Source organism: Vulpes lagopus, chromosome 22 (genome assembly GCF_018345385.1).
Source record: "Vulpes lagopus strain Blue_001 chromosome 22, ASM1834538v1, whole genome shotgun sequence".
In the NCBI taxonomy this organism is placed as follows: domain Eukaryota; kingdom Metazoa; phylum Chordata; class Mammalia; order Carnivora; family Canidae; genus Vulpes; species Vulpes lagopus.
Genome location: NC_054845.1, coordinates 23,656,851 through 23,683,896, shown reverse-complemented (window position 1 = coordinate 23,683,896; position 27,046 = coordinate 23,656,851). Strand labels below are relative to the sequence as shown.

At 57.3% G+C, this 27,046-nt stretch overlaps 1 protein-coding gene and 1 long non-coding RNA gene across 4 annotated transcripts; one reads left to right on the top strand and one right to left on the bottom strand.

Moving 5' to 3' along the window:
* Positions 1–126: 126 nt before the first annotated feature.
* IGFBP2 (insulin like growth factor binding protein 2) lies at positions 127–23,899 on the bottom strand. 3 transcript variants are annotated; one of them, XM_041737343.1, is made up of 4 exons: positions 23,428–23,899; positions 3,057–3,286; positions 2,196–2,336; positions 127–617 (listed from the first exon to the last, which is right to left on the bottom strand). In XM_041737343.1, the coding sequence occupies exons 1-4, from the start codon at positions 23,882–23,884 to the stop codon at positions 453–455; spliced, it is 993 nt and encodes a 330-aa protein (XP_041593277.1). In that variant the 5' UTR covers positions 23,885–23,899; the 3' UTR covers positions 127–452. The 3 variants fall into 3 exon arrangements, with proteins under 3 accessions (XP_041593277.1, XP_041593280.1, XP_041593279.1); XM_041737346.1 differs by lacking the exon at positions 23,428–23,899 and adding an exon at positions 8,970–9,092; XM_041737345.1 differs by lacking the exon at positions 23,428–23,899 and adding an exon at positions 4,662–4,701.
* Positions 23,900–25,078: 1,179 nt separating this feature from the next.
* On the top strand, positions 25,079–26,390 carry LOC121480693. The gene is made up of 3 exons (XR_005985054.1): positions 25,079–25,468; positions 25,954–26,038; positions 26,254–26,390. It is a non-coding gene; the product is annotated as an uncharacterized LOC121480693 (long non-coding RNA).
* Positions 26,391–27,046: the final 656 nt, after the last annotated feature.

Here is a 27,046-nt window from a genome sequence, read left to right as displayed (position 1 = left end):
CAGCAGTGCCTATCGCATTCCCAGGACACGTCCCCAGGGGTCAGGGACAGAGCTGGACAGACAGGCAGGTAGGCCTCAGGATCTCTTCCCAGGGAAGCCCCAAAGACTCAGGCAAAAGACACACACTGTATTTTTCCTTCCTTTAATCTTAAGCAAAAGAGACACGGGGGTTCAAAAATAAAAATTTCTTTTTCCCCCCTCCCCAACCTTCACCCCAGCTCCACCCCTGCAAGCACCCTCCCTCCCCAGCAGGGACAGGAGAAGGCGAGGGCCCCGGGGAGGGGGAAGGCGGGGCTGTGCCGAGCTCGGTGCTGGTCTCTTTCCAAATATAAATACACGTGTCAACACTCCTGGAAAACCCTCCCCACCCACCACACAAGGCTCTCCTCCCTCTGCCAGTGTTTGGAGAGGGGGTGGGGGCGGGGGGTGCCCGGCACCGGCTGGCTGTGGTTTTACTGCATCCGCTGGCTGTGTACCCCACGAGCCTCCTGCTGCTCGTTGTAGAAAAGGTGACACTCGGGGTCCCCCCGGATGGTGGGGGCTCCCTGGATCAGCTTCCCAGTGTTGGGGTTCACGCACCAGCACTCCCCACGCTGCCCATTCAGAGACATCTTGCACTGAGGAGAGAAAAAAAGGACATGGAAGACGGCCCTGCCACCAGCAGCTGTCCCTGCTTCTCCCAGCCCGAGGTTCAGGGAGCAGTTCCAGGGCGCCATGCAAGCTAGCCCTGCAGGCCGGGGCTCCCCAACCCCGACCGCGTGCCAGAGAGCACCCTAAAATGCAGACTCCCCTTCAGCAGGTCTGCAGCAGGGCTGAAACTCTGCTGGGCTAGCAAGCCCCCATGGGATGCTGGTGCCCGGGCCGCGCTCCAGTGAGCAAGGCTGTAGGGGGGCTGCCCAAAGGTGGGAAGAGTCTGTCCCCACCTGGCAGGGAGGCCCCACCCAGTGGGGGACCCGGCTACTGGGGTCTGGTTGTAGTGGGAGGGGAGACAATGCTAGCACCGGCCCTGCTATGTGCCTCGCACCGTGTCAGCAAACTCCACGCTGCTCATTTATGGTTTAAAACTTTCATTTTTAAGTTTTTTTTTTAAGATTTTATTTCTTTATTCATGAGGGACACACAGAGAGAGGTAGAGATACAGGCAGAGGGAGAAGCAGGCTCCCTGTGGGGAGCCCGAGGCGGGACTGGATCCCAGGATCCCGGGATCACGCCCTGGGCCGAAGGCAGACACCCAACCGCTGGGCCACCCCAGTGCCCCTATTTATTTACTTATTTTTGTACGCTCGAGGCTCAATGTGGGGCTTGAACTCATGACCCCGAGATCAAGAGTCACATCTGAGATCAAGAGTCACACACTCTTCCGTCAGAGCCAGCCAGGTGACCCTCCTGTTTTTTATCTAGCATAACCCCGTTCATTTATTCCTCGTGAATCAGGTACGGTGATTTCACCACTTCACAGATGATCAGAAGGAAGCACAGACAGGTGCCCAATGTCACCCAGCTAGTAAGAGGCACCGCTGAGATGTGAACCCAGCCATTCCTGTCCCAGGGTCCCTTTCCTTACCTATGAACTAATTACCACGGAAAATCCCTTGAGTTACCCCATAAGGGACAGGACACAGCCTGTTTTTCATTGGAAGAAATCACTATTTCTTCTTCTGAGCTCCAAATGCAGTAGTCGGCTTACATCTTGAGGGCACGTGTACAGGTAGCTTTTAACACTAGACTGGTTATTTCGAGGGGCAAATGCCTGCCTGCCTGCCTGGGCTGTGAAGGAGGTAGGAAGGGAGACCCCCCAGGGGGGTGGGTGTCAATGGTTTAAATCCATGATTCTGGAATTGTGGTCCACGGACCCTCAGCGACCCCTGGGAGTTTGTTAGAAATGCACACTCTTGGTTGCCACCCAACCTTCTAGAATGGGAGGTAAGGCCCAGGAATCACTGCCAGGCGATTCTAATGTTCAATGAAATGTTGAGAAGCATTGGTGTAACCCCACATCTCTTCTCCCAGAGGCTCCCTCCCAACCTAGACACCACAGGCTGACGGCAGGTAGCTGGGTAAGTGGAGTCAACCCCCGACAGGCCTGGCAGCTGGCCTCCCCATGCCCCCCTCAGCTCTCAGACCTCAGAGAATGACAGGTGGGTAAGGTAGGAACAAGGCTTGTGGGGCTTGCGGCCAAGGAGATCCTCTCTCACCTGTTTGAGGTTATACAGGCCGTGCTTGTCACAGTTGGGGATGTGCAAGGAGTAGAGGTGCTCCAGAGGGCCCCGCTCATCCGGAAGGTGCATGGTGGAGATCCGCTCCAGGACCTGGTCCAATTCCTGCTGGCAGGGGGTCTGTGGGCACAGACGGGCACAGAGGATGCTCAGAGTGAGCCCAAGCTCACAGAACACTGGCTTGGGAACAGCCTCAGAAAGCAGCTCATGCGCAGGGAACGGATGTTCCCCAGGCCACGCAGCTGGTTGGTGGAACCAGGGACTTCTGACTGTGATCGCACTGATATGTCACCGTGCCCCACTCCACCTTTTAAGGAAAAGTCGCATGCGTAGGGGTTTTCGCCCGTCACTCATTCTGTGTCAGTGGCTTTCAGAGGTCAAAATGGGATCTACTTGCAAAAGTGCATTCGAGTGGCCATCTCTGGCGTATCACTACCCCGACCCAGTGGGCCAACCTCCATTCTTCTCCATCCACCACCCAACCAGGACCAAGACCCCAGACGACAGAGGGGAGCTGGAGGGTAGGGGGTGCAGCTAAGCGAAAGGAACACATCCCAGCAAGCTTGAGCAAGTTCAAGTGCACCCAGTGCCACCTCTAGCACCCGTTGCCTGGCCTCTGGCCTGAAGCCAAGCAGAAACGTGGAGGTTTCAGAAGGACGGGGCTTCAAGAAATCATCCACCCTTTCACAACCAAAGGCATTGAGGTCCCCAAAGGAGACACCGATCAGCCTGAAGGTCGCTGACATGTGTTAGTGGCAGAAGCAGAAAGGAAAGCGCTTCCCGACCCAGGACTCAGATGTTACCCGGGGCCCTCCGCCACCCAGACCCGGCCCCTCTGACCCTGGCAGGTGGGGGCCGCAGCTTCTTGGGCTCGTCCAGACCCAGGTGATGCTTGCCACCCTTGCCCATCTGCCGGTGCTGCTCGGTGACCTTCTCCCTGAACACGGCCAGCTCCTTCATGCCCGACTTGAGGGGCTTCCTGCCAGCACCACCTCCGCCGCCTAACAGGTTCACGGTCCCATCCACGTGGTTCTCAACCAGACCTCCTTCAGAGTGCTCATCGCCGTTGTCTGCAGAGAGAAGAAGGGAAGGAGAACCCTGGGTGCTGTTTCCCGAGTGCCGGCCCCCCACCCCGGGACTGTCCTAACCCGTGAAGATGGAGGTGATTGACGTCCAGGCAACAGTACTGAGCAAATTACACCGACTATCAACTTCAGTTTTGCAGCAACTCTTGGGAGGGGCGGGTGGCACTACCCCAACTTTGACGGGCGGCCAAGGCAAGGCCCGCAGAAACCCAGACCGAGACCTCACATCTGGTCTGGGAGGAACACAGGCTGTCTGGGAGGCCTAGTCCGTTGTGCCTCCAGCCAGAGCGGAGCGGGGCAGCACAGAAGGATGAACGCGTCTGTAAGGCTCCCACCCCGGAATGGGACGAAGTCCTTCTGGATCCAACACTCTCCCCTAGAAAGACATCCCAGATCCACCCGCCCTAACCTCCGATTTGAAGTCTTCATCATCTGTGCCCTAAAAGGTACAGTTTTTAAAAACTAACGTCAGAGATCACCGGGCCGTGCCACATCTGGCGAGGGAGTGAGGTCGAGAGCCACCACCAGAAGCCACGGCCTCCAGTTCCTAACAGTCCTGCTATTCTCCTCACTTGCCCACCTGCCCCCTTCCTCGTGTGCCCTGAAGATTCAGTCCCAGGGCTGCTCAGCACCACCCCGCGGCCCTGACTGGTCTGTCCATGCATGCCACCGCCTGCCACCTTACAGGGAGCCCCGAGAACAGGGGCCGGCTCGACTCCGAACTGTCAGCTTATTGCAAGGCATGCAGCCTCACCCAGATGCTTGTCCAAGGAGCATCTGTTAAGTCTCTTTCAACTTTCCTAAACCACCAGTGTGTCAACAACAGGGAAAGGCTCCTACTGAGTGCACAGCTCAGGTGGAGGGGGCCCTGAGAACAGCCCCCAGCTCCCACGGTCTCACGCTGGCTCAGGTATGTCCAGCCAGGGGCAGGCCAGAGGAACAGAAGGGCATGGAAGAGTGGTTACCAGGGAGACAAGTAAGTCCCCACGGGCTCTAGGAGGCCCGGGACTCACACCGCCCTTGTAGACACAGCAGAGCACACAGCGCCTCTGACCAAGCCGCCCGGAGCGGCTCCCCAGCAGGTCCCGACAAGACCTGGAGGTGCGGAGGGGATGTTTCTAAGCAAATTTTGCATTTTCTCTTCTTTTTTTGTGCCTTCAAAAACTTACAGCTCTGATGACATAACGGGATGGCTCTTCATATATTTCTACCCAAAAGCTTCAGGTGAGGCACTTAGGACCTGATGGTCCCCTCAGAAGCCGGGCACAGCGTGGTGGGCTCAGATGGCCACTGTCCTGGGCAGTGTTTTATGGAAGAAAAAGCTGACCCTGACCCATAAAAGGGGGGCCGCGATGCCTACCGTGGGTGGTTGCAAGCTGCGGCATTCACTCACTCCCCGCCGACAAAGGGATGGGGACACTCTTGCGCGCCACGGGGTACTGGCACCTGCTTTCACAGAGCATGCTCCAGGAGACCCAGGTGGAGTTTGGCCACCTGACCCCTGGCCAGTCCTCACCAGCCACGGCCACATTCCTTTAGAAACCCAGCACAAGCTCTCCAGACTGGCGAGCACTGGTTGGTAAGACAAGCCCAGCTCCCCGACTTTTTACAGCGGCTCAATTTGTCCTGCACATACCACCTCTCTGTGCTTCCATTTCGTTACCCGAACTGTTGGATCATAATAGCTCTCACTTCACAGGACTGCTGAGCGGATGTTCTATGTAAAGCTTATAAGGTTAAGTAAGGCCTAGAGCACAGAAACTCTGTGTCCTGTTGGTGACAGTACTTTGATGAGGACGAAGATGCCAACTGCCTCAGTTGTCCGTTATGCGCTCGGTCAGCAACACGGAACCCGCCCAAGAACCAAGAAGCGGAGGAAGAGAAGCCTCTGAGCATGGGAACAGCTGTCGCTCTACGGATGCTTGGTCAAGTTCCAGTGCTCTCCTCACAAGGCACGGGGACATTCGGCACAGGACGAACACTGACAGCTCACAGGAGCACGGCTCCAGCAAGCCTGGGCTCTGGATGTCTGGTTTCCCGGGCCACCGCAGAATAAAATCAACAAAATTAAAACGAGAGAGAGAACGAAGGCATGTGAACAGTGGCAAGAAGTATCAAATGGCAGGAAGAAAAGAGGACACTAAAAAAAAAAAAAAAAAAAAAACCAAACATAAGAACTTTGGGGATATTTAGTGCATAGCAAACAACTCCACACCCATCGATGACCCCTGAGGACTTCCATATCGTGTAGCCCAAGATTTGTGTGGATAGTGACGAGGACCTTGGGAGGTCAAAAAAGGCGAGTGGGATAACATGTCCAGCATTTAGCATTAAAAAAAAAAAAAAAGATTTCTATCCAAAATTGTTAAAATTTTAGAAAAATAAAAATGGAAATATTTGAATGAGTAAGCCCTCTGAAACCCAGAAAATTCTCTCTAGAATGACTATTTCCCCAGTGGCTCCAGGGGAGCCTGGGTTTTACCATAAATAAACCCACCACAGATTAAATCCCGTTCCAGGGACTCCTGGGTGGCTCAGTGGTTGAGTGTCTGCCTTCAGCTCAGGGCATGATCCTGGGGTCCTGGGATCGAGTCTCACAATGGGCTCCTGGCGAGGAGCCTGCTTCTCCCTCTGCCTACGTCTCTGCTTCTCTCTCTGTCTCTTATGGATTAATGAATAAAATCTTTAAAACCAATCAATTCTGTTCCAGAAGCCCCAACACCACCCGCAGTGGATGACCTATTTGAAGCATTTGCCACCAGGCTGGATGGGAGTTTCGGTCCCCACCATGCTGGACTAGACCCACCCACCCACCCCAAACTTTCATCACTCACCCTATCTCCTGACCCCAGCACTACTGACTGGGACCAGGATTCTTCGCTGGGGAGCTGCTCCTGCAGTGTAGGACGCCAAGCAGAATTCTGGGCCTCTACCCACCAGAAGCCAGCAGCACCCTCCTGAAGCTGTGACTACCAAAGATACCTCCGCACACTGCCAAACGGTCCCTGGGGAGCAAAAGTGCCCCCCACCGAAAACCATCATTTGGAAGTCGGGCTTTATCCAGAGGCCTAGAAGTTCCCCAGCTCCATGCTGAAGACTCCAAGCCCCGAATAAGGCAGATCCAAGCTCTACTATATTCCCTTCCCTCAGCTAAGACCCCGCACCACTGTTCCATCCCCAGTACAGTTCTCGCGTCCACTAGTCCACCTCCTGGCCGGGGGCTAGGGGGCTTCCCTAGGCATCCAGAAGACTCCCAGGCTGCTGTTCCCCCTTCTCTGAGCTCTCTGGGCACCCAGACCACTGAGAGGGGTCAAAGCAGGACCCCTGGCTGAGTCCCAGGGGGGACAACAAAGCATGTGAAAACGTATTAGATGTAAGAGGCACACAGATAAATACGCATCAGGCCTGCAGGCTCCAGGCAGGGCTGGCTTGTCATCAGGCACAGCAGGAACAGTGCCCAAGGGCCTAAGAAATGTTGGGATCTATTTTAAAATCAACCTCTTAAAAAAATAATAATAATAAAATAAAACAAAATCAATCTCTTGAAAAATAAGCTTTTAGGTAAAAAAAAATTTTTAAGCCTTAGCCGCCAACACCGATACATTCACAGTTAGAAGATGCGGTCATCATATATGATTTAACATCTTTTCACGGAGGAAGGGCCACAAACATCAAGGCGTCCAGGGTCCGCGGTCCTAACACAGCCCCGGGCCAGGCCCTGGAAGATGGGGGGCCACCTGGGCGGCCCGCTCCCAGGAGGACGGAGTTGGCTTTCTATCCCGAGACAGCCCCATTCTCCCAAAGTAAAGGTCAGTTTGTCCATGCACACGGAGGCCACCTGGATTCAAGGCTAGGTTTCACCCCATTCCGTTATTGATCTCGGCTCTGCCAACGAACGTGCCAATAAGATGAAGAAACCTGGTTTGCTGACGCACATGCTGACGCCCCACACTTTGAAGGAGAAGCCCAGGGAAGGGAACGAGAGAGTTGACCGGGTGAAGAGCAGACAAGCCTGCAGCCAGAGAAAAGCCTGGATTCCTTGACTGTTATATTCCCAGCCAGAGATGGTCAAGAATTCAGGTCCAGAGTCCACTCGCCTGACTGAATCCAGGTCTACCAGTCAGCTGCGCAGCCCCAGACAAGTTACTTAAGCTCTCTGGGGCTCCACGGCTCATCTCGAAGTCACGGACGAACAGTGGGCAGCCAGACTCCCAGAGGTGCTGCACGCAGACACAGGGCCAGGCACACACGGAGCTGGCTCTCACCTGCCCCCACGTCTCCCCACACTCGGCCAAGCACCCACACGGCACCCCTCCACTCAGGCGGACGAGGGCATTGGCCCGTTTTACCAAGTTCCTCCCATACGTTCTCTTATAGGTGACAGGAGCAGCCCGTAGGAAAACATTCCAAATGCAGAACTCCAACTAGAGATGGAATTTGCCCTCAGAACAAAAATACCAAGTTGCATTTTTTTTTTTTTGCCTGCCTAAGAGTGAGGTCCAGAATAATATTTATTATGCAACCACTTATGTATGCAGCTCCGTGGGCTGCAGTGCAAAGGTCAGTCTAAGAAATGGTTCTTAGCAGCCCAAATCACATAACTGGGAAAGGCTTCGGGCTTAGTGATGACCAACAGGGACCTCCCGGGCCCCCAGAGATCTTCCCGGAGGGATTAGCTGTTCTCTACACAGCGCCCCCGGAGATGGCTCAACACTGCAGCAGGGGACTTGCCGACTATATAAGAAGGGAAAGCTTTTCCAAAGACAGGTGGCGGAGACCCCAAAGGGCCTGAAGCATGAGAACCCCTGTCCTGTGCAGGTGTACGGCCGTACCTCTCTACTTCATGCACCTGGAGGGGAGCTGACATGAGACAGGTAAGGAGAATGAGAGGCAAGGGACGAGTCGCCCCGTTTTACAGACACCAAGCCCGAAGCCCAGAAGGACGACCACCCAGTCTAACAGGAGCACACCCCACCTGTGTGCCATCAGCAGACGCGCTTCCCAACGGGCATGGGGCCCCGGCGTTGTTCCTTGACCCAGCCTTGCCAAGGGGCCCGGGCTGGCAGCTGGAAGCTGCCACTGCAGGAGAAAAAGAGCTTTACACCTACATTCTGCATTCCAGACTATGCATTAATACCCTGGTTTTAAAACTTAATTTTGGCATCGCCTTTTTTTTCCCTGACGTAATCTTGTCGGATCATAGCACTGGCGACATCACTCAATGCACGAATCGTGTTCGACAGATTCTTAAGCTCATGAAACCACATTTCCTCCTAGCACCGTGCTCTGACCTCCGTGCTCCAAGAGACAGCTGGCGATTCCTGATCTATGGAAGCACCTTAAAGCCCACTTAGGAAAACAGGCCCCCAACATCTAAGAGCAGCCCCCCACACTCCTTCTTGCTTAGAACGTGAGGCTCTGTCCCTATGCACACCTGGCAAGAGAGAGGACTTTCCCCAGAACAGGCCACATCTTCCTAACAGATGACTTGCTTCCCTACTTCCTTCTGCTGCCATATCCAACCTTCTCCTTAGCCTACCTCCTATCTGGAAATCTAAGAGCTGAGGGCACTGAGGGGAGATGAGACAAGCTTGTAGGCTGAGGAAAGCCTTGATTCCTTGGCAGCCTACTCCGACCCCAAATGAATCATGCCCTCCAGTGGACTCACCTCCTTCAACAGGTAACAGCATCGCAGGCCCCTGCAAGAATGGATTCCGAGTAATGGGCCAGGGGAATGCTGGCCACGTTCCCGGTTCCGCTCTCGCTGGGCACAGAACTCATGTGGCTCTTGCTTTGTTGGTCTCTCCCCAAATGCACTTAATCTTGACGCATGCTGGGCAAAAGAATTAATACTACCATCTTCCTCTTTCCTCTTGGACAACCTCTCCAGTAACAGCCACGGCAGTGGACAATTCATTAACAAACTTGAGTGGGCAAAGGCCTCCAGGAGTCAAGAGGCCTCCCGACCTTGCCGCTTACGATTCACCCGTGACATTGGTCAAACCCTTTAACGTTCCTGAGCTCTAACTCCTCAAGTGTGAAAAATGCAAATAATCACCCTACTCAAGTGAAGGCTGCTATTTGTCATGACCACTTGCCCAATGTGGGCAAAATCAAGCCCCGGAAGAAATGCGCAGACAGATGAGCTATTTCTCAAGTGGGTAAATGGAAGATGCATGGGCCAGGCAGAGGGGAAAGGGGGATGAGATCCGATCTGCAGAATGGCCATATGCATGGGGGAGACAGGAGTTACAAGAAGGTCCCGCAATACTGTCTGTCTGACATTTCTTCTAAAGCCTCATTTTGTTGATTGCGTGAATTCCGTCTGTCACTAAACATCACAGCCCTCTGCCATTTGATGGAAGTCTCTGGGCAAGTGTGGATTTGCCTAAATTACTTTAACTTCACAGAATTTATGGGAAGAAAGGAGAGGAAGGGAGAGAGGGAAAGAAAGGGAGGGGAGAAGGAGAGGTGGCTCCCACATATCACGCATGCACAGGGGAAACAGGGCTCATAGGTAAAGTCACCAACTTACAGGGGAAACAGCTTTTGTTGGAGAGAACTGGAAGCCAGTGCCTTCGGAGGGCTGCCTTTGGCCACCACGGGCAGTAACACAGGCCACCGAGGCTGGGGGGGATCCTTCAGGCCACCTTGGGAGGTGGGGGGAAGGGAGGCCAGCAGAAGTCAGCAGTGGTGGGGAAGAAAGGGGAGCTTCTTTGTTTTATTTTTCAGCTGAGGTCCTTGGTCTCTCTGGTAAGTGGCCTTGTCTGTGTGCCTCCCTCCACTCTTTCTTCTAAAGGTCACAGGCGGCAGGCCACATTGGCCCCTCACGCAGGAATTACGAAGAGTGTGTCCACGAACGTCTGCTGTGGTGGAGGCTGGCACCCAGGACACATTCCAGCATCTCGAATGACGTCCTCCCATCAGCCCATCTACCCCCCTGCTGACACCCAGCTTCCTTCCAAACTCCCTTCCCGTTCTCTCCCCGCCCTCTGGGGCCCTGCTCTCTGCATGGTGCCAGCAAAGCAGACCTGACGTCTCTCAGATGCCACCATGTTCTGGGAGAAACTCTTTTGGCAACGGACCAGTAGCTCCTCAGCATGGCTTTTGCACAAAAGGAATCCCCCTGTGGTGGGGAAGAGCTGCGAGCGGCCTCTTCAGAGGTTCCAGATACACGCATCATCCAGGTTGTACCACACAAGGGCAGGAGCTGGCCACTGTCGCCAAAGGATCATTACCCTGCACTCAGAACTGCCATGGGCCTATCGCCCAGCGAGGCGTTGCTACCCTCATAACCTCCAGGGAGGGGAACGGCCAGTACCCACACTCACACAGGGGAGGAACTGAAACTCCTGGATGGGAGAGAGCCCACTGCTTGCCAAGCTCCCCCTCTGGATTCCCTTTGGAAGGCCAGCTCTCGGGTTCAAAGCTTTGGTTCTGACACAGCAGGAAGAGGAGTGCTGGCCTGAAAGCCGGGGGGCGGGGGGGGGGACCGGGGGGCAAGGTCTGATTCCGAACCTACCACCATGACTGTGGACTCTGAGTGATGCCCAACAGGTGCTTAAAATGTGTAGGGCTTTAATAGATGGGGGCACCTGGCTGGCTCAGTTGGTAGAGCACATGACTCTGGATCTCTGGGTCATGGGTTCGAGCCCCATGTTGGATCTAGAGATCACTTTAAAGAAATAAAAGGAGCTTGTATGGTCAAGATATATAGGGTTCAGCATGCTCATCTATAAATTCAGGGAGTTAGATAAGGGGAATGTTTCCCAGCCATGGCTGTTCATCAGAAATCATCTAAAGAGCTTGCTACAAATGGTCCTCAACCCCAGCCCCCCAGGGTTCACAGACAGCACGCCTGGGCAAAGGTCAAGGACTAGGTATTTTGAAAAACCCCCTTAAAGCTCCGGCATTTCCAAGGCCCCATTCCTCTGCGTTTCTCTGGCTCCTGCCTCAGTTTGCTGATGAACTTCTTGGTAATGGGAGGAGAAAGACGCCTCTTCTTTTCAAGAGCTAGGACTTCACATACTCACCCTACGAAGATACAGCCTCTCGAGCTCTTTCCATCCAGAGACTCATGAGTTCGTAAACTGACACACATGCATGCTTGGACGCACAGAGGAGGCCCTTCCTGGCCAAGCGTCGCGGAGATTTCTAGAGCATGCCTTCCCGACGCCGTCTCCTCTCGGGCTCCCCCTGAGTGAGCAGAAACAGCACAGCCTCTACGGAGCTTCCCTGCCTACGCGCTCTCGTGGGCTGCTCTATAAACACCAGGGTCATTCCTGGAGTCACAAAGACCCGGGGAGGGTCAGCACTGAGGCACACCGTTTGAGAAAACAAAAACACGCTCACATTCGGCCAAGGTCCCCTGGGACTCCGTGAGCCAGGCTGTCCTGGAAGAGCCAGAGAAATTGAAATCAAGGTGGCAAACACACTACCAGCCTTCACTCTTTCTGTGGGTCCCAAACAGTTCTCCTCCGGTTCAACCAAAGCCATCCAAGAGCCTGGCAAGGTGGCCTACCTGCCAAAAGCCCAAGTGAGTAGAGAGAGAATGTGCTTTGGTGCAAACTTGGAACAGGGACCATGGGAACAGGAGGACTGTGGCTGGCCCAGCAAGTCCAACTCTCTCCGACACGGGTGCGGGGGCAACCGGGCACCAGTGTTCACTACAGCATTACCTGTAGCTGCAAAAACTGTTGGCAACCTGACCCAAAAAGCCTTTCAGCGGGTCAATGGCTAAATAAAATCAGCAGGGAAACACAATGGAGTCATACACGGCAGTCGACAAGATCGCTCTGACCTGTGATCACTCCTGACATCTATCCAACGTGGACAGATCTCAAAACCTAATACTGACAAAGGGGGAAAAGCTGCAGAATGAAACCCTTTTGCACATTTGACTTAGCACAAGAACGACTCTAGATGCTGGCCATGGATCAGCAAATCTGTTTAGCCAAGGAAGAGAAACACGAAGTCATGCATGCTGGTGGCTGCCTCTGGGGACGAGGGACCAGCAACAAGAGGCTGGCGGGGAAGGTCATCCGGAGGTGTTTTAAAGGGACGTGAAGCAAACAGGACAAAATGTCAACCACTCCCAGCTGTAGGGGGTAGACTGGTGTTCTAGCATAATTCTTATTACTCATCTGTATTTTTACTTTTTTTTTTTTTTTTTACAAATTTCATGTTTATATAATCCTTAACCTCTATAGCCAATGTGAGGCTTGAACTCACAATCCCGAGATCAAGAGCTGCACGCTCCACTGAGCCAGCCAGGCACGCTGCAACCATTTTCTTGTAAAAGTCACTTCCCTCACCACATTCACTCTTCTCTCTCCTTGCCAAGCAGGGGTATCAGTAAATCTGAGGTGCTCCTGAAAGCCCCCTGGGTGGAAGAGGACCGAACAGTAATACCATGGCCAACTTCACTGCCACTCTGAGGCCAGCGCAGCATCACCAGGATCACTGCCTGCCAGAGGCTGACCATGGGCTCCTGGCCAGGTCTCTGTGGCATGAAGAACTGGGAAATGGGCCAGAGGCAAAGACCCAAAGAGAATGGGAGACAGTTACAGGGTCAAGGAGAGGACGGCGAAGGAATCAAGATGGGGCAGGCCTGAGAATGGAAAGCCAAGGGACGAGCTCATCCCAGTGCAGCCCAGAGGGCACCAGGGGGTGCCCAGAGGTGTGGAGTGATGGAAGTGCCCAAGGGCCAGTCACGCCCAGTGGAAGGGAGGAACCCATTCCAGCTCCTTGAAGCCCAGAGAAATAGGAGCCCTAAGTTGAAACAGGAGAGATCCAGAGTCTTGACCTTGGAGTCGTGAGTTCGAGCCCTGCGTTGGGTATAGAGATTGCTTAAAAGAATAAAATAAAATCTTTTTAAAAAAATTGTTTTAAATAAAATGAAACGCTTCTCTGGCTCCCCTCCAGGATGAAAAAGCATGTGTTACGGGGAGCACTGACAACTGCCTCTTTACAGTCTTGCACTGAGTTCCCTTCCAGGGAAGATGAGGGTCCCATCATGAAGAGGGGATGAGGTGATAGGAAACAGAAGGAATAAAGCACTGGGGTTGAAAGTCCCACACGCAGTGCGTGCTCAGTCGGTGTGTGAACATCAGGAGAGCTGACTACCCAAAGAGCATCCCACTCTCTGGCCTAGCAGATCATGTATTATTTCTCCTCACTTTTCTGGGCTCTCCCTCTCCATCCAGGCCCTATAGCAGTAGGAGTGGTCAGAGGTTTATTAAAAAAAAGGGGGGGGGCAGTCAGCAAATGGAAGTACGAGATGGGAGAGAAAAAGACGCTTCCCTTTCCTGGGACCCACATTCAAACTGTCCAATGACATGACCCCCCAGGCCAGCTCCCAGAGAGCTAAAGACCGGGTCCTACCCACCTGTCTCCTGACCTCTCCCCTTCTGCCCACCTCTTCTCCATGCCTCTTCTGCATCCCCGTAAGACTCTTCCCCGAGACTGCAGGCCTGACAAACTGAACCCAGAGGGTGCAAACAGAAACTAAAAACCTGTAAAGATGTCCAGGATTGCCTGCCACACTCTCAAACCAGCACAAGAAGTGTCCGGAATATAAATAAGTGTCTTTAAATAGGTCACCAGGCTTTTCTTTTTCTTCAACTAAAAGTTCACTAATTGTGTCTGACTTAATACTGTATCACATCTGGGGTCTTCCTTGGCTGTGCTCTCTTGGCTTAGGGGCAGCAAAGAGAACCAGAGACAAGCAGCAGGGCTTCGAGGGAGAATCGTCGCCTCTGGAGCATAAATGGGCCATGCTCTCAATCACTGGTAGAACCATGACGAGTGACAATGGCATCAAAGACCAGGACGGCCCCCTGGAAAACCCGTCCACCTCTAACGCCATTCTGGACTTTCCAAAGCAAAAGGGCAGCTATCCAGGGAAGCCGCACCCCGTGGAGAAAGCCGTGCCTCTGAACCAGATCCTTAAATCCCTGTTCTACTAAACTTGTCCAATCAGAAAACACGGAAAAACAGGCATTTGCCTTCTCCTTCCCTTCTGCGTGTTGAGATTAGAGGAAGAAGGAAGGAGAACCGGTGTGACATCATCTGATTATCTGAGTTTCTGTGCTAAGCGGTTTGTGTACAGAACCTCGTTTTTTATCATCGAGCAATCACACGAGGTTGATAATTTCTTATCCCCTCTCACCTTGACCAAAAAAAAAAAAAAAAAGCCATAATGCTTGAGGCCAATTGCTCAAAGTCACGTAGTCAACGGCAAAGCCAACACAGATCCAGGTTGTTCAGCTCCATAGCTCTTAACCAACCAGGATGGGGTCTGGTCATTGGCATCGTCTAAGGGAAGACTCGACCGGCAGCTTTCAACCCCAGTGCTTTACTCCTGTTCCCTATCCCTCAACCCCTCTTCCTGACGGGACCCACCTCTTCCCTGGAAGGGAACTCATCAGTCAGATCCCAGCCAGGCCCACCCAACCTCAAAAACCCTTCTGATCCAGTACACCGATGCCAACCCCATCCCAACCCCACTGCCCTTCATCCCGCCCGACACCCCTCCTGCCACTGTTGCTATAGAAACTACCCAGCCTTATCAGGCAGCTGCAGAGGCAGGGCTCGAGGGGCCTGCCATTTTCATTTTATCTTGGCCTCAGGCACTTCAGAAAGCAACGGGGGCACCATCCAGAGGCAACTTGGCACCTCCATCCAGAAGTCAAGACAACAGATCTAAAAGAAACTTCCCGGGGAGTCGCATTAAGGAATATTTTTGAGAAGTTGTGCCTTAATTACCACCTCCCAGGGAAAAGGAGCTTTTCGGAGCAGCAATCTATAATTCACTGCTTCTTTGCACGCATGAGTCTCCGGGAACGGGGCCCTGGGATGGGAGTCCGGAGACCCAGCCTCCACTCCGGTCTGTGCTTGCCTCAGCACCGGAACCCGAACGCAGCCTCGATTTCTTCATCTGTCAAGTGGGGAGAATTCTGAGGCTAAAGCAGAGCTGGAAAGAAATGAGACAAACAACAAAACCCTACAGGCAGCTGGGTCAAAGTGGAGGATGTCTAGAAAAAAAGCAATTTGAATTAGCATGACTTTGTCCTTGACCCTCTGCTCACTGCAGCCCACAATCCAGCTCGGATCCCTCCGGCTAGAAGGCCTCACCTCCCGGATACCTTCATGAACACGTCGAGCCCCCCCAGGCCCATCTTCCCGGGCTGAGGCCCTCCTGGGCACCCTCAGCCCTCCTGGGCCCGTGCTCTGGGCCCCTCCCTCCCTGGCCTCCTGCCTCCGGGGCTCAGCTCCTCGAATGAAACACAGGCAGACACACCTATACCCATCAGCTAATGAGAAACCCCAGGCTCTGCTCAGCTCAGGCCAAGCGACCAGGGGGGCCTGTGGGCCAAGTCTCCTGCCCCGCAGCTGGAGGCCTGCCAGCCCCTGCCCCTTCTCCCCAATCTCCACTGGGGCCCTGCCTCCCAACAGCCAGGAAGAGACATGGGGCCTGCGGCCAGAAGGGGCCCCATGGGCTGCCAAGTGCCCCCTCCCCCATCAAAAAAGAAGGGAGGGGGGTAGAAACAATTCCTGACTACAATCGACTCTGTATTTCTTTCCGGGGGAGCCGGCTTTCTGAGCAAGGTCTCCCTCTGCGTCCTGACTGACACCCAGGAGCTGAGCCAGAGCAGATCTTCCCTGGCTTTGTGAGAGGACAGGAGTGGCCGAGGAGGGGGAGAGGCACAGGGTGGGGGTGGGGGGGCATTTCCCAGGAGTGAAAATAAAATCCTTTGCCCAGACACTCCTCACTGGGGAGGTGGGTTGGGGGTCAGCAGTTACCCTGGAACCCAAAAGCCAGCAAACTTCTCTGAATTGAGGATCCTATCTGTAAAGTGGGTTTTTTTTTCTCCCAGAGGCCGCATCCCCACAGTCATGAAGGGCCTCGGAGTCTAAGGAACCCGCCAGCTCAGATTCCCAGTGGCAAATGCTGTCCTCTGTCCCAACTGTCCTGCTTTTCACCACAAGCCTATGCTGACCCCTGAAGGCTCCAGCATCCCCCTCCTCTGCTTTCTGGGGCCTCACCTCCAAAAGATGCTCCAAAACACAGTCGTCCTATCATTACGCCCAGACAGGCGGTCACTCAGATGGAATCAGACACTAGGGAGGATCTCAGTGCCCAGAAAACACTCCTCCCAACCCCCCGAGCACTCCAGTGGGGAACCCATCAACCCCTTCGAAATGAGATGCTGCTCCCCAAACGGCCTCCCAGGGAGTGAGGTCAACTCTGCAGACAGCGTAGTATGGAAAGGAAACGTTACTTTCTGGACAGAACGTCCAATTTCTTTGGCAGGATCACGTTCAACGTTCTGGCTCCCTAGGCTCAGCCAGGATAGATGTGAAAGCCCATTCTCCTGGAGCAAGAAACAGGCGCCACGGGGCCTTCACAGGCTTGGACAACTCAACTACCACGCGCCCTCACCCACGCCATACGTACTAGGCGTGCTAAGACCAGGCTGGTTCCTAGCTGCCCCTACTGTTCTGAAGCCTGGGTCCCAGCGCTTCCTGTGGAGGGCTGTCCGTGGAGGAAGGGGCTTCCCCCTCTGGACATGTGGCCTCAGAGTTTCTCTGGTCTTCCAAATACCTGCAGTTGGAGGGCTAAAGGTTGACTGGCCAGGTGAAGGCAGGACCCAGCCCTGTCGCCAGCTTAGGAGCAGCAAGCCTGCAATGTACCCAGTGTCCCAACTCTAGGGCCACTTCTGTGCCCACATTCCCTCCACCCCCAACTGAGGCACTGAGGCTCCCAGACCAAGAGCGGCCAGACCAAGAATGAGGCTCCCAGACCAAAAATGGTCAGTCCCAGACATCAGGACCCGGCTCCTAAAGAACATTGCCTAACTCCTCCGCAAAAAAAATGGAAGCCGGCTGACCTCAAACCACTTGCCTGACGTCAAATCCACTGACACTATATTTAAAGTATAGTTTCGTTACTCTTCCTACAACTCCAGTCCATGGAAGTGGGCGGGAGGTACGGATATTTCTATTTTATAGGTGAAGAGATGAAAAGCAAGTGACTTAATTAAAAATAAAACAAAAAGCAGGGATCCCTGGGTGGCGCAGCGGTTTGGCGCCTGCCTTTGGCCCAGGGCGCGATCCTGGAGACCCGGGATCGAATCCCACGTCAGGCTCCCGGTGCATGGAGCCTGCTTCTCCCTCTGCCTGTGTCTCTGCCTCTCTCTCTCTCTCTCTCTGTGACTATCATAAATAAATAAAAATTAAAAAAATTAAAAAAAAACAAACAAAAAGCAAAAACCTCCCCCCCAAAAAAACACCAAAGTGCTTGGCTTTGACTGTATTATCTAGCTTTCTAGGCGCACGCGCACACACACACACACACACACACACACACACACACACACACACACGGGCGCCACCCTATGGAGCTGGTGCTGTCAATATTTGATTTACAGATAAGGACACAGAGGCTCAAGAAGGACCTATCTCCTGCCCTGGGTGATTAGTGTGTGGTTGGAAACTGGGCTTTGAGCCGGAGCAAGTTCACACCACGAAGAGGCCACTTAAGTGCCACACTGAAACCTCTGGGGAGACTCAGTGGCCTGCCTGACGCAGCCAGCGTGGCCTTCTTCGTTTCAGAGACGGGCTCCCTAGGCGTCAGGGGGGAGCCCCGGCCTGCTGAGCTTGAGGAGCTAATACGTGTGAGCACCTGCTCTGTGCCAGACACTGGCCAGCAGCGCAGCCATCCCCGTCTCCCCAACACTGGCATCTGAGGGAGGCCCCTGCACACCAGCGCTCAGGTTCTCGGGGACAGGTCTGCAACGGAACCCAGTCCCTGTGGCGGCACAAGCTGGCCCACCAGCTCTTCTGAGGCCGCGCTTCTGTCTCTCCTGACTGCTGCACGCTGGTCACTCCCCTCTGAAGTCCCCAGGACGTGGGCCTCCCAATGGAGTTGAGGGAAAGCAAATAACCAAACCTGGCCCCTACGTGGCAGGTGTCCAGGAACAAACTTTCTGGCTGACAGGGTCAAAGGCTTTTGCTGCCAACACCCCCTCCCTCCCTTGTTTGGCCATGGGGGCGGAGGGGCACAGAAGAAAGGTCAGGCCTCTCATTACTTACCTGCTAAGGCCTCCCCTGATTGAACCTCAGAGTCCCCCACACCTGCGAAACGGAGGTAAAAAGCCTCCCTCTCTCCCTCCCAGGGATCTCGGAAGTCAGGAGACAAAGCAGGCTAAGAAGCCAGTTCATAATAGGATGAGGACAGATGGGAAGGCGACCGAACCCCTGGCAGCTGCCTGCCACCTCAGCAAAATGCTGGCCAGAGACAGCAAGGAGGAGAGAGGCCTAGAACGGGTGCCAAGCAGAACACCAGCTCCCCTGGTGACTTAAAAGCATAACCTTGCTCCTCCCTGCCTCGGGTTGCAGGGGGAGCAGCCTCAGCACAAACCCCCTTGGGGATACGGCCACTTCCCCCGCGCCCCCCCACCAAGCCCAGCCCCTGTGCCACGGCCAACTACCCTCCTCATCTCAGGATCAGATGTGCTCCCAGCATTCCGTCCCCCATCACCTACGTGGTCTCCACCTACCTGGATTCCTGCGGAAGGCTGGGGTAGCTCTGTCCTCCTAACTGAGCGTCCAGCCGGGGGCTCAAGACCCAGCCATGGTGGGAGAGGCCTAGGGGAGCCAGGGGGGCCAGGGGAGGGACTGGAAGCACTAGGAAGGGACAGGTTGAAACTAAAGCAGTCCCTGCTGATGGGGGCTCTTTAAAAATAACAGTAACGACCAAGCCCTTTGTTATTGTTGGTACCGTGTTGTAGTAGGTGAGGAGGGTCAACAGCAAAACCAAACGGATGCAAGCAAGGTCTGCATATTTCCTGCTCCTCCTTCACACCCTTCAGCAGCCCGTGCTGTGCCCCCCGTCCCACCCCCACCAAATACTGTCGTCCTGTTTTGGAATTCACTGGAACCAAGAATTCCTGGAACTTCCTCCTACCAAAATTTAGCAATTGTGCATCCAGTTTCCTATGGCAAAGAAGAGCTAACGTGAGACCCGACTAGAAGTTAACCTGATGAATGAGCTACTACGGTGCACTGATCCTCTCAAATCTCTCACCCTAAACCCTCACATGCTGGACAACTGGTGGCCAAACACGCTCCCGCTTCCAAGTAACCTGCAGGCGTCTCTCTAGGACCGACTTCCATGCAGTCCCCTAACCCAAAGGCATGATTTGCCTGAAAATTTCAGTTTAAAGCTCAACGAGAGCTTTCAGTTTAAAGCTAACAATGAGAATCATCTAAGCCTCCCTTTTCCCTCTGCCTGCCGGGAAACTCAGCAGTCCAACCTGGCCAGGACCCACTGGCCAGACGGCCCCTCGCGGTGGCCACCAGCAGATAGATTCTTCTTCCCCCTGGACACCGCCACGTGTGCAAATTCAGAGACTCCTTAGCCCTGTTCTTGTTTTTACGAGATCCTTTGACCTCGTTACATAGGATTTTTTTTTCCCCTCGAAGCTTCTTCAAATACCTTTGTCAAAGGAATAGATGGGGTCAGTATTACCACACAAGGGGAACTACCTGGGTGAACGGTGTGGACCTAAGTGGAAGGTGACTAAGGAGACTGCCGGCAAAAACCCAGATTCTGGGACTTCCTCAAATTCCAGCCCTCCAGGCACACAGAGGAGGAGGAGGAGGAAGGGGAGGCAACCGGCCAAACCCTGCAAACCCTGCCCCGCCTGCCTCGGCTGCTTGGGGACTGGCGAGCCACGTCCTCCAGTCCAGCCCTGCCTCAGGGCCGCCCCCCGCGGGGTCCAGTGGCCCCAGGGACTCAGCGTCCCGGAGCCCCGGGAGCAGCAGCCCTCAGCTTCCCCCATCGCCTCCTTCCAATGCACGGTGGTGACTCAGGCGGGGCGGCCTAGCAGAGCTAGTTCTGGGTGTTCTGTCCAGAAGGGGGGGGGAGGGTGGCGGAAGGTAGTGGCGTTAGCGATCGGTGACAGTGGGTCCCACTCATTCCCCAAGTCTATTTTACGACTTTGAACTCAGTATGCAAATTTATGCAAGACAAGATGCAAAGCAGCGCGCTGTGAGCCAGAAGTCCCATTGCTTTTTCTCCCCTTTCTCGAAGCTGCACGGCACCACTGTAAATCAGCGCTCGCCTCTGCCCCCCTTTCTGCTCCCCCAGCAACTGCAGATGCAAAGCCTCCTCAGAGCCGCCCGCCCGGGGACTTTGAATGACTGCACATTTCTATAGCACCTTTATATGTGCAGCCGCCAGACGGCCACTCGGCGGCTCCGCCCCTCGGCAGAAGCCCAGGCATTGTGCGCGGCGGGAAGGAGCAGGGGAGCCGGGAGCCGGCCAGTCCCCCGCCGGCCCTGGGTTCTGAAAGGGAGCCCACTTCCTCCTCTTCCCCCCGACATTTCTAGGCACTTCGGTTCAGCCCCGCTCCGCCAGCAAACACACCCACACGCTGCTAAGGTCCAGACCCCGCCGGATCTGGGGGGGGCCGGGGGGGGCCCCACTCCCCTGTTTCGTCCAGGCTCGCTCACCTACTCCAACCCGGAGGCAGGCGGACTTCCGAGTTGCTCTGAGCCCACCAGGCCCGCCCCATCACCCCCCAAGGGATGGAGGCTCAGCACCCGCAGATGGCCCCCCCACCCCCTGCATCCCAGCCCGTCCCCAGGAAGTCAGCGACACAGCCCCTGCGTCCCGGGAACAAAGACAAAAGCGCTAACAGCAAAGCCGGAACTGCTGGGGTTTGCTGCCTCAAAATAAGAGGGTATGTTTAAAATTCTCAAAAGCAACCTGCTCAAAGAGGAATGCAGTCTGGGATGGGAGAGAGCTCGCTCTTCAGACAGGGGGGGAGAGGGGATGGGAGATGGGGGGGCAGGCAGCGGCCTCCAGGGCTCCGCTCCCCTCCGGGCCACGTCCTGGCCGCCCACCCGAGCCGGACCCCAGGGCTCTCCAGGCAGCGCCCCATCCCGGCCCCAGCCCAAGACCCTCTCCTGCCCAGAAGCCTCACAGCCTGCCCCTCTCTCCCCTGCACCCCTGGCGGCCCAGGCTTCTCCCTGCACCGCCCCCTTTCACCCAGCCCCACTCGCGCCTCAGCACCCTGCTCTGGGTCACTTCTCTCCAGGGTGCCCACCCGGCTTCCACATCTAGCTCCCACCCCCACCCCAGGGGCCCCTCTTCCCAGTCTGGAGCACAAGAGAAAAATGCGGAAGGCGTCCGTGTGGACACTGGGAGGAGAAGGCTGAGGAGGCAGCTGGGGCTAGCTGGCGGAGGGGAGTCCCACAACCAGGCAGAAAATCCGGAGTGACATTCTTCCCATGAACTCGCCCCATTGTCCCTGAACTCCCCTGACAACTCCCCGGTCCCCTTCGGGCTGGCGGGGAGGAGGGTACGGGGACAGTGTCCCGCATCTGTTCTGGGGCTGGGAAGCCCGAGAGCCGGTTTCCAAGCTGCCAGTGAGAGGGATGAAGGGTGGGAAAAAATACTACAACGTTTAGGGAGGACCTGTACCATGCACTTTATGAAGACGGTCAAAATCCAAAGGAGTCTCCGAACTCGGAGGCCTTTGGAAAAGTTCACCCTGCTGAGGAAGAGGTTTGGTTTGTCAGAGTTCAGCTCCAAAAGCGCAGCACCTCCCTGGAGGGGGGCTGGGGGGGATCCGGCCGCCTGGAAGGGGCCACGGAGGAGGAAGGCGGAGCCGAGTATTTCCCTTCTATTATGACTTTCTAAGAGAAGCAGCAGGGAAGGGTTAACTTGGAAGCAAGCAGGCTGGGGGGGGGGGGGGGTAGCCAGCGGAGAGAGAAGAAAGGAACTCGGGGGTTCAGCTTAGCTCCCTCGGAGGGAGGAAGCCCTAACGTGCTCTGCACTCAAGGTCAAAACTGTGCCAGAGACACAGAGGAAAGATTTCAACTCTGACCCCCAATTCCATTCCCAAGGAGAACAGGGAAAATACAATAGCTGGGTAGAGGAAGGGCGAGGGGCTGTAGGGTCCTGGGGGGGAGGGCCCTTGGGGGGTTACGGGGGAAGGGGGGTTGTGCTAGGACCACAGAAGTTTACACGCATGCAAGAATGTTTGCACTTATTCCTTTTCTTTCTTTCTTTCTTTCTTTCTTTCTTTCTTTCTTTCTTTCTTTCTTTCTTTTTTTTAGCTTGAGGAACTTGGTCAGGCTGGCTCGCTTTTTACAACAACAGCAGCAGGCAGTGGACACATTTCCCAACTGTCTCCAAGAAGAAAGAAAATAAATTACAGTTTCCTCCAGACCACTGGGGCAGGAGGCTTTTGGAACTTTACAAACAAAACAAAACAAAAACAAAACAAAAGTGAGAGTGTCCCTCAAGAACCTCCGCGTGGGTGGGGGCGATGCGGACGCCTTACAAGGACTCCCGGGGCCCCCATCCCACCGGGCGGAGGGAGTCCCCTGGGGCCGGGCGGCGGGGACCAGATGCTCCCGGGGGCCCAGATGCTCCCGGGGGCCGCACGCCTGCCCCCGGCCTAAGGCACCCGGACCCGCCCGCGGGGCTGAGCCTCCCCAACGCCCCACTTTTATTGTTCCACCGACGGGGAAGGAAGCACGAGCCCTCCTGCTTCCCCGCCGACACAGCAGCGCGCCTCTGCACTTCTCCCCTAAGCAACCCACCCGACAAAGTCCCAAGTCCTTTCCTTCCTCCTCACCATCCCAGGCGGATGGGCATCCTGGAGAGAAGTGACCCAGAGCAGGGTCCTCGAGGCGCTGCCGCCTTCTCCGTGCGCCCCGCTCGCCGGGCGTCCCCGAAGTCAGCGGCCCCCGCCGCCCCCGCCGCCCCCACCCCCAGCAGCGCCCTCGCCGGGACCTTTCCAGGATCCCTGCGCCGGCGGCCACCGACTCAAGCCGTGCCCCTAAATAAGCCTCAAGCGCTTCCCCCCCGGGGTCTGGCCGACACCCTCCTCCCCGGAAAATCCCCCCTCCAGAATAGAAGTGGAGGGGCCTTGCAGCCGGGGGAGACGAGGCAGCAGGGATCAGGGAGGCCCTTCCTGCGCCCATCGACCCGACCGAGCGGTGCGCAGGCGGCCCGGGAGCGCCCTCCCCGCAGCCCCCCCCGGTGCAGGGCCCCGCCGCCCGCCGCCCGCCGCCCGCGCCCGCCCAAGTTCGCCCCAACTAGTTACCTGCAACCTGCTCGGGGCTGGCGCCGTACTCGGCGTCGCGGCGCTTCTCGCAAGTGCCCTCGCCCAGGACCAGCGCCTGCAGGGGCAGCTCGGAGCCCGGGTGCGGGTAGCAGCGCAGCCCCTGCGCGCAGCGCGGGGTGTAGACGCCGCACGCCTCGCCCTCCAGCCGCGCGCACACCGAGCAGCAGCCGCAGCCCGGCTCGCGGACCAGCTCGGCGCAGGGCGCACGGGCGTCGCCGGACACCCCGGGCCCCCCCGGCCCCCCCGGCCCCCCGGGCCCCCCGGCCACCCCCGACGCGGCGGCGGGCGGCGCGGCCGGCGGGGGCCCGCAGGCGGCCAGGCGCTCGGGCGTGCAGGGCGGGCAGCGGAACAGCACCTCGGCGCGCGCCCCGCGGCCCCCGCCCGCGCCCAGCAGCAGCGGCAGCAGCAGCAGCGGCGGCGGCAGGAGCAGCGGCATCTCGGCGGCGGGCAGCGCGACGGCGGCGGGCGGCGGGCGGCGGGCAGGTGGCGCGGCCCTGCGAGCGCGGGAGCCGCCTCCTCCGCTTCTCCCTCCTCCCCCGCAGCCCGGTCCTAAAGGGCCCTGCTTCTCCCCGCCCCCTGCTTCTCCCCTCCCCCTTCGGGAGACCACCCCCTTCCCCGCTCTCCCGCGCGCCGGCCCTGGGCGCGCGCCCCTCGCCACCCCGCCCCCGCCCCGCGGCCCCCGCCCCGCGGCCCCCGCCCCGCGGACCCCCGCCCCGCGGACCCCCGCCCCGCGCACCCCCGCCCCGCGCGCCCCCTTCCCTCGCCCCCTGCTCCGCGCGCCCCCGCCCCGCGCACCCCCTTTCCGCGCGCCCCCGCCCCGCGCCCCCCGGCCCGCGCCCCCTTCCCTCGCCCCCCTGCTCCGCGCGTCCCGCGACCCCTGCTCCGCGCGCCCCCGCCCCGCGCGCCCCTTCCCTCGCCCCCCTGCTCCGCGCGCCCCCGCCCCGCGCCCCCCTGCTCCGCGCGCCCCCGCCCCGCGCACCCCCTTTCCGCGCGCCCCCGCCCCGCGCCCCCCGGCCCGCGCCCCCTTCCCTCGCCCCCCTGCTCCGCGCGTCCCGCGACCCCTGCTCCGCGCGCCCCCGCCCCGCGCGCCCCTTCCCTCGCCCCCCTGCTCCGCGCCCCCCCTTCCCTCGCCCCCCTGCTCCGCGCGCCCCCGCCCCGCGCACCCCCTTCCCTCGCCCCCTGCTCCGCGCGCCCCCGCCCCGCGCACCCCCGCCCCGCGCACCCCCGCCCCGCGCGCCCCCGCCCCGCGCACCCCCGCCCCGCGCACCCCCTTCCCTCGCCCCCTGCTCCGCGCGCCCCCGCCCCGCGCACCCCCGCCCCGCGCACCCCCTTCCCTCGCCCCCTGCTCCGCGCGCCCCCGCCCCGCGCCCCCCGCCCGCGCGCCCCCTGCTCCGCGCCCCCCGGCCCGCGCCCCCCGGCCCGCGCCCCCCTGCTCCGCGCGTCCCGCGACCCCTGCTCCGCGCGCCCCCGCCCCGCGCGCCCCTTCCCTCGCCCCCCTGCTCCGCGCGCCCCCGTCCCGCGCCTCCCTGCTCCGCGGGTCCCCAGCGCGCACCCCCGCCCCGCGCCCCCCTGCTCCGCGCGCCCCTGCTCCGCGCGCCCCTGCCCCGCGCACGCCCCTGCCGCCCGCGCCCCGCTCGCCCCCCTGCTCCGCGCGCCCGCGCCCCCCAATGACTGCGGGGTTGGGGCAGGATCCGCGCGGGAGTGGAGAAAAGTGGGCGCTTTTGTCTCCTGTGTTCGGTTGGGTTCGGAAGGACCTAGTCTGCGTGCGTCCCACGTGGCCGGCACCGGGCCGACCGCTGGGGCAAAAGGCCAAGGGCAGAAGACCTAGTCCTGACCTCCGGTCCGGGTCCGGGTCCACTCCCACCGGGCCCCTCCATCCTCGGGGCTCCCCTCGGCGCAGACGCGGGGCCTGGGGCGATGACTCCGGCGAAAGAGGCTCCCCTCCTCTGCACCAGCCTAGCCCGAGCAGCCCTATTAGGGACCACGCCAGCTTCCCAACTCTTCGAGCGTCCGGTAACATGTAATTACCAGAGATGCAATTTGGGGGCACTGAGAAACCTGCTCCCTTCCTCTCTGCCTCCTCGGACACCCCCGTCCCCAAAGTAATCCCTTAGTTGTGACCTCTCCAGATAGAGTCTTCCAGACGCATTTGCTGTGGGACAGATCCCAAAACACCCTGCTTCAGGGAGCCTGGAGAGGTTAGATCAGATTTCTAGGTGTGAGAGGAGGCCCCGGGGAAGGGCATTGAGAGCTCTCTCCAGTATTGCAGATGGACCAGGACGACCTCCCTTCATTGTCCTGTTGGGTTTACACGGAGTCCCTCTCCTTGCTGCCCCCCAGCCTCCAGCACTCCAGGCAGGACCCAGGCCTTCATTATCACCCACGTCCCTGGGTTGTGACCCTAACAAAGACCCCTGTCAGAGAAGACGCACCGTTAAGCTGACTCCAGCCCACAGTTAATTTCCCAATACCTCTGCCCTGCTCTCCACCCTCCACCCCCACCAGCCCTCCCTGCCAGCTCTAACTTTAGGACTAGAGCCATTTGACTGAACTCTACAGCTCCTCACCAAGTGGCCACCTGGCCCCGAAGGTGAGTGAGATGCCCCAGGGAAGGCAAGTTCGGGCTTAAGGATTAACTGGTGCTTGGGGATAGGATTTTGGTAAGATGAACAAACAACTGGTTTGTCAGAGGCTTGGAGGAGGAGAAGTATTTGGATGGAGAGGTGATGAGGGTTTGGGGGTCATGGGTGAATCCGAATTGAAATCGAAACTTAGAAATCTTACCACCACCACCCCTACCCCCAGAAATGCAGGGATCACAAGGACACTCGGAACAGAGGGGCCAACCGAAGCAAGGACAGCGACGTGGGACAGGAAGGTTGAGGAAAGAAGTCCACTTGGGCCAGCAGAGTGCTTGGAGGCAGGGAGCACTGGCAGGAAAGCCAATTGACTTGTGAGGAGGTGTGGCTTCGTTCAGGGGACAGGGGAGGCCGTGTCCATGTTTGAGCAGAGGAGTAGGATCCATGGAGCTGAACTTCTGGAAATCGGTAGAGCTGTGTCTAGTGCAGATCTGAAGAAGTAAGGAGAGAGCGTGGTGGGGAGGCTGCTGGTCTCTCCCCCTGGGTGTGCCCTGGCTCCTTGTCCTGCCCGCTTAACATTTGCTCCTGTTGTTCTCACCCGCTGGGTCTGAGCGCCTTCAGAATAGGGACAGTGTCTAGCATGACACGGGCCCGTGGAAGTCTCACGCGAAGCACAAATGTGAGCCGCGTTTGCAATTTTCAAATCTCAAGCGGCCACGTTAAAATATAGTAAAAAGAGGTAGGCGGAACCCAGTATTTCACTCAGTACATTCAAAATATCCTTTTAATATGTAATCGGTACTAAAAATTATTAATGAAAGATTTAGGATTCTTTTTTCGCATGAAATCCTCAGGCTCAGGGGGTGTATTTTGTGCTTAGAGCACATTGCAATTTGAGCCAGCCGAAATTTAAATAACACCCACAGGCGACTAGTTGTGACCATGTGGACTAAAGATACAGTGCCCGGCACCTAGTGGGCACTCAATAAATATGGTGAAGGAATAAATGAGTGAATGGG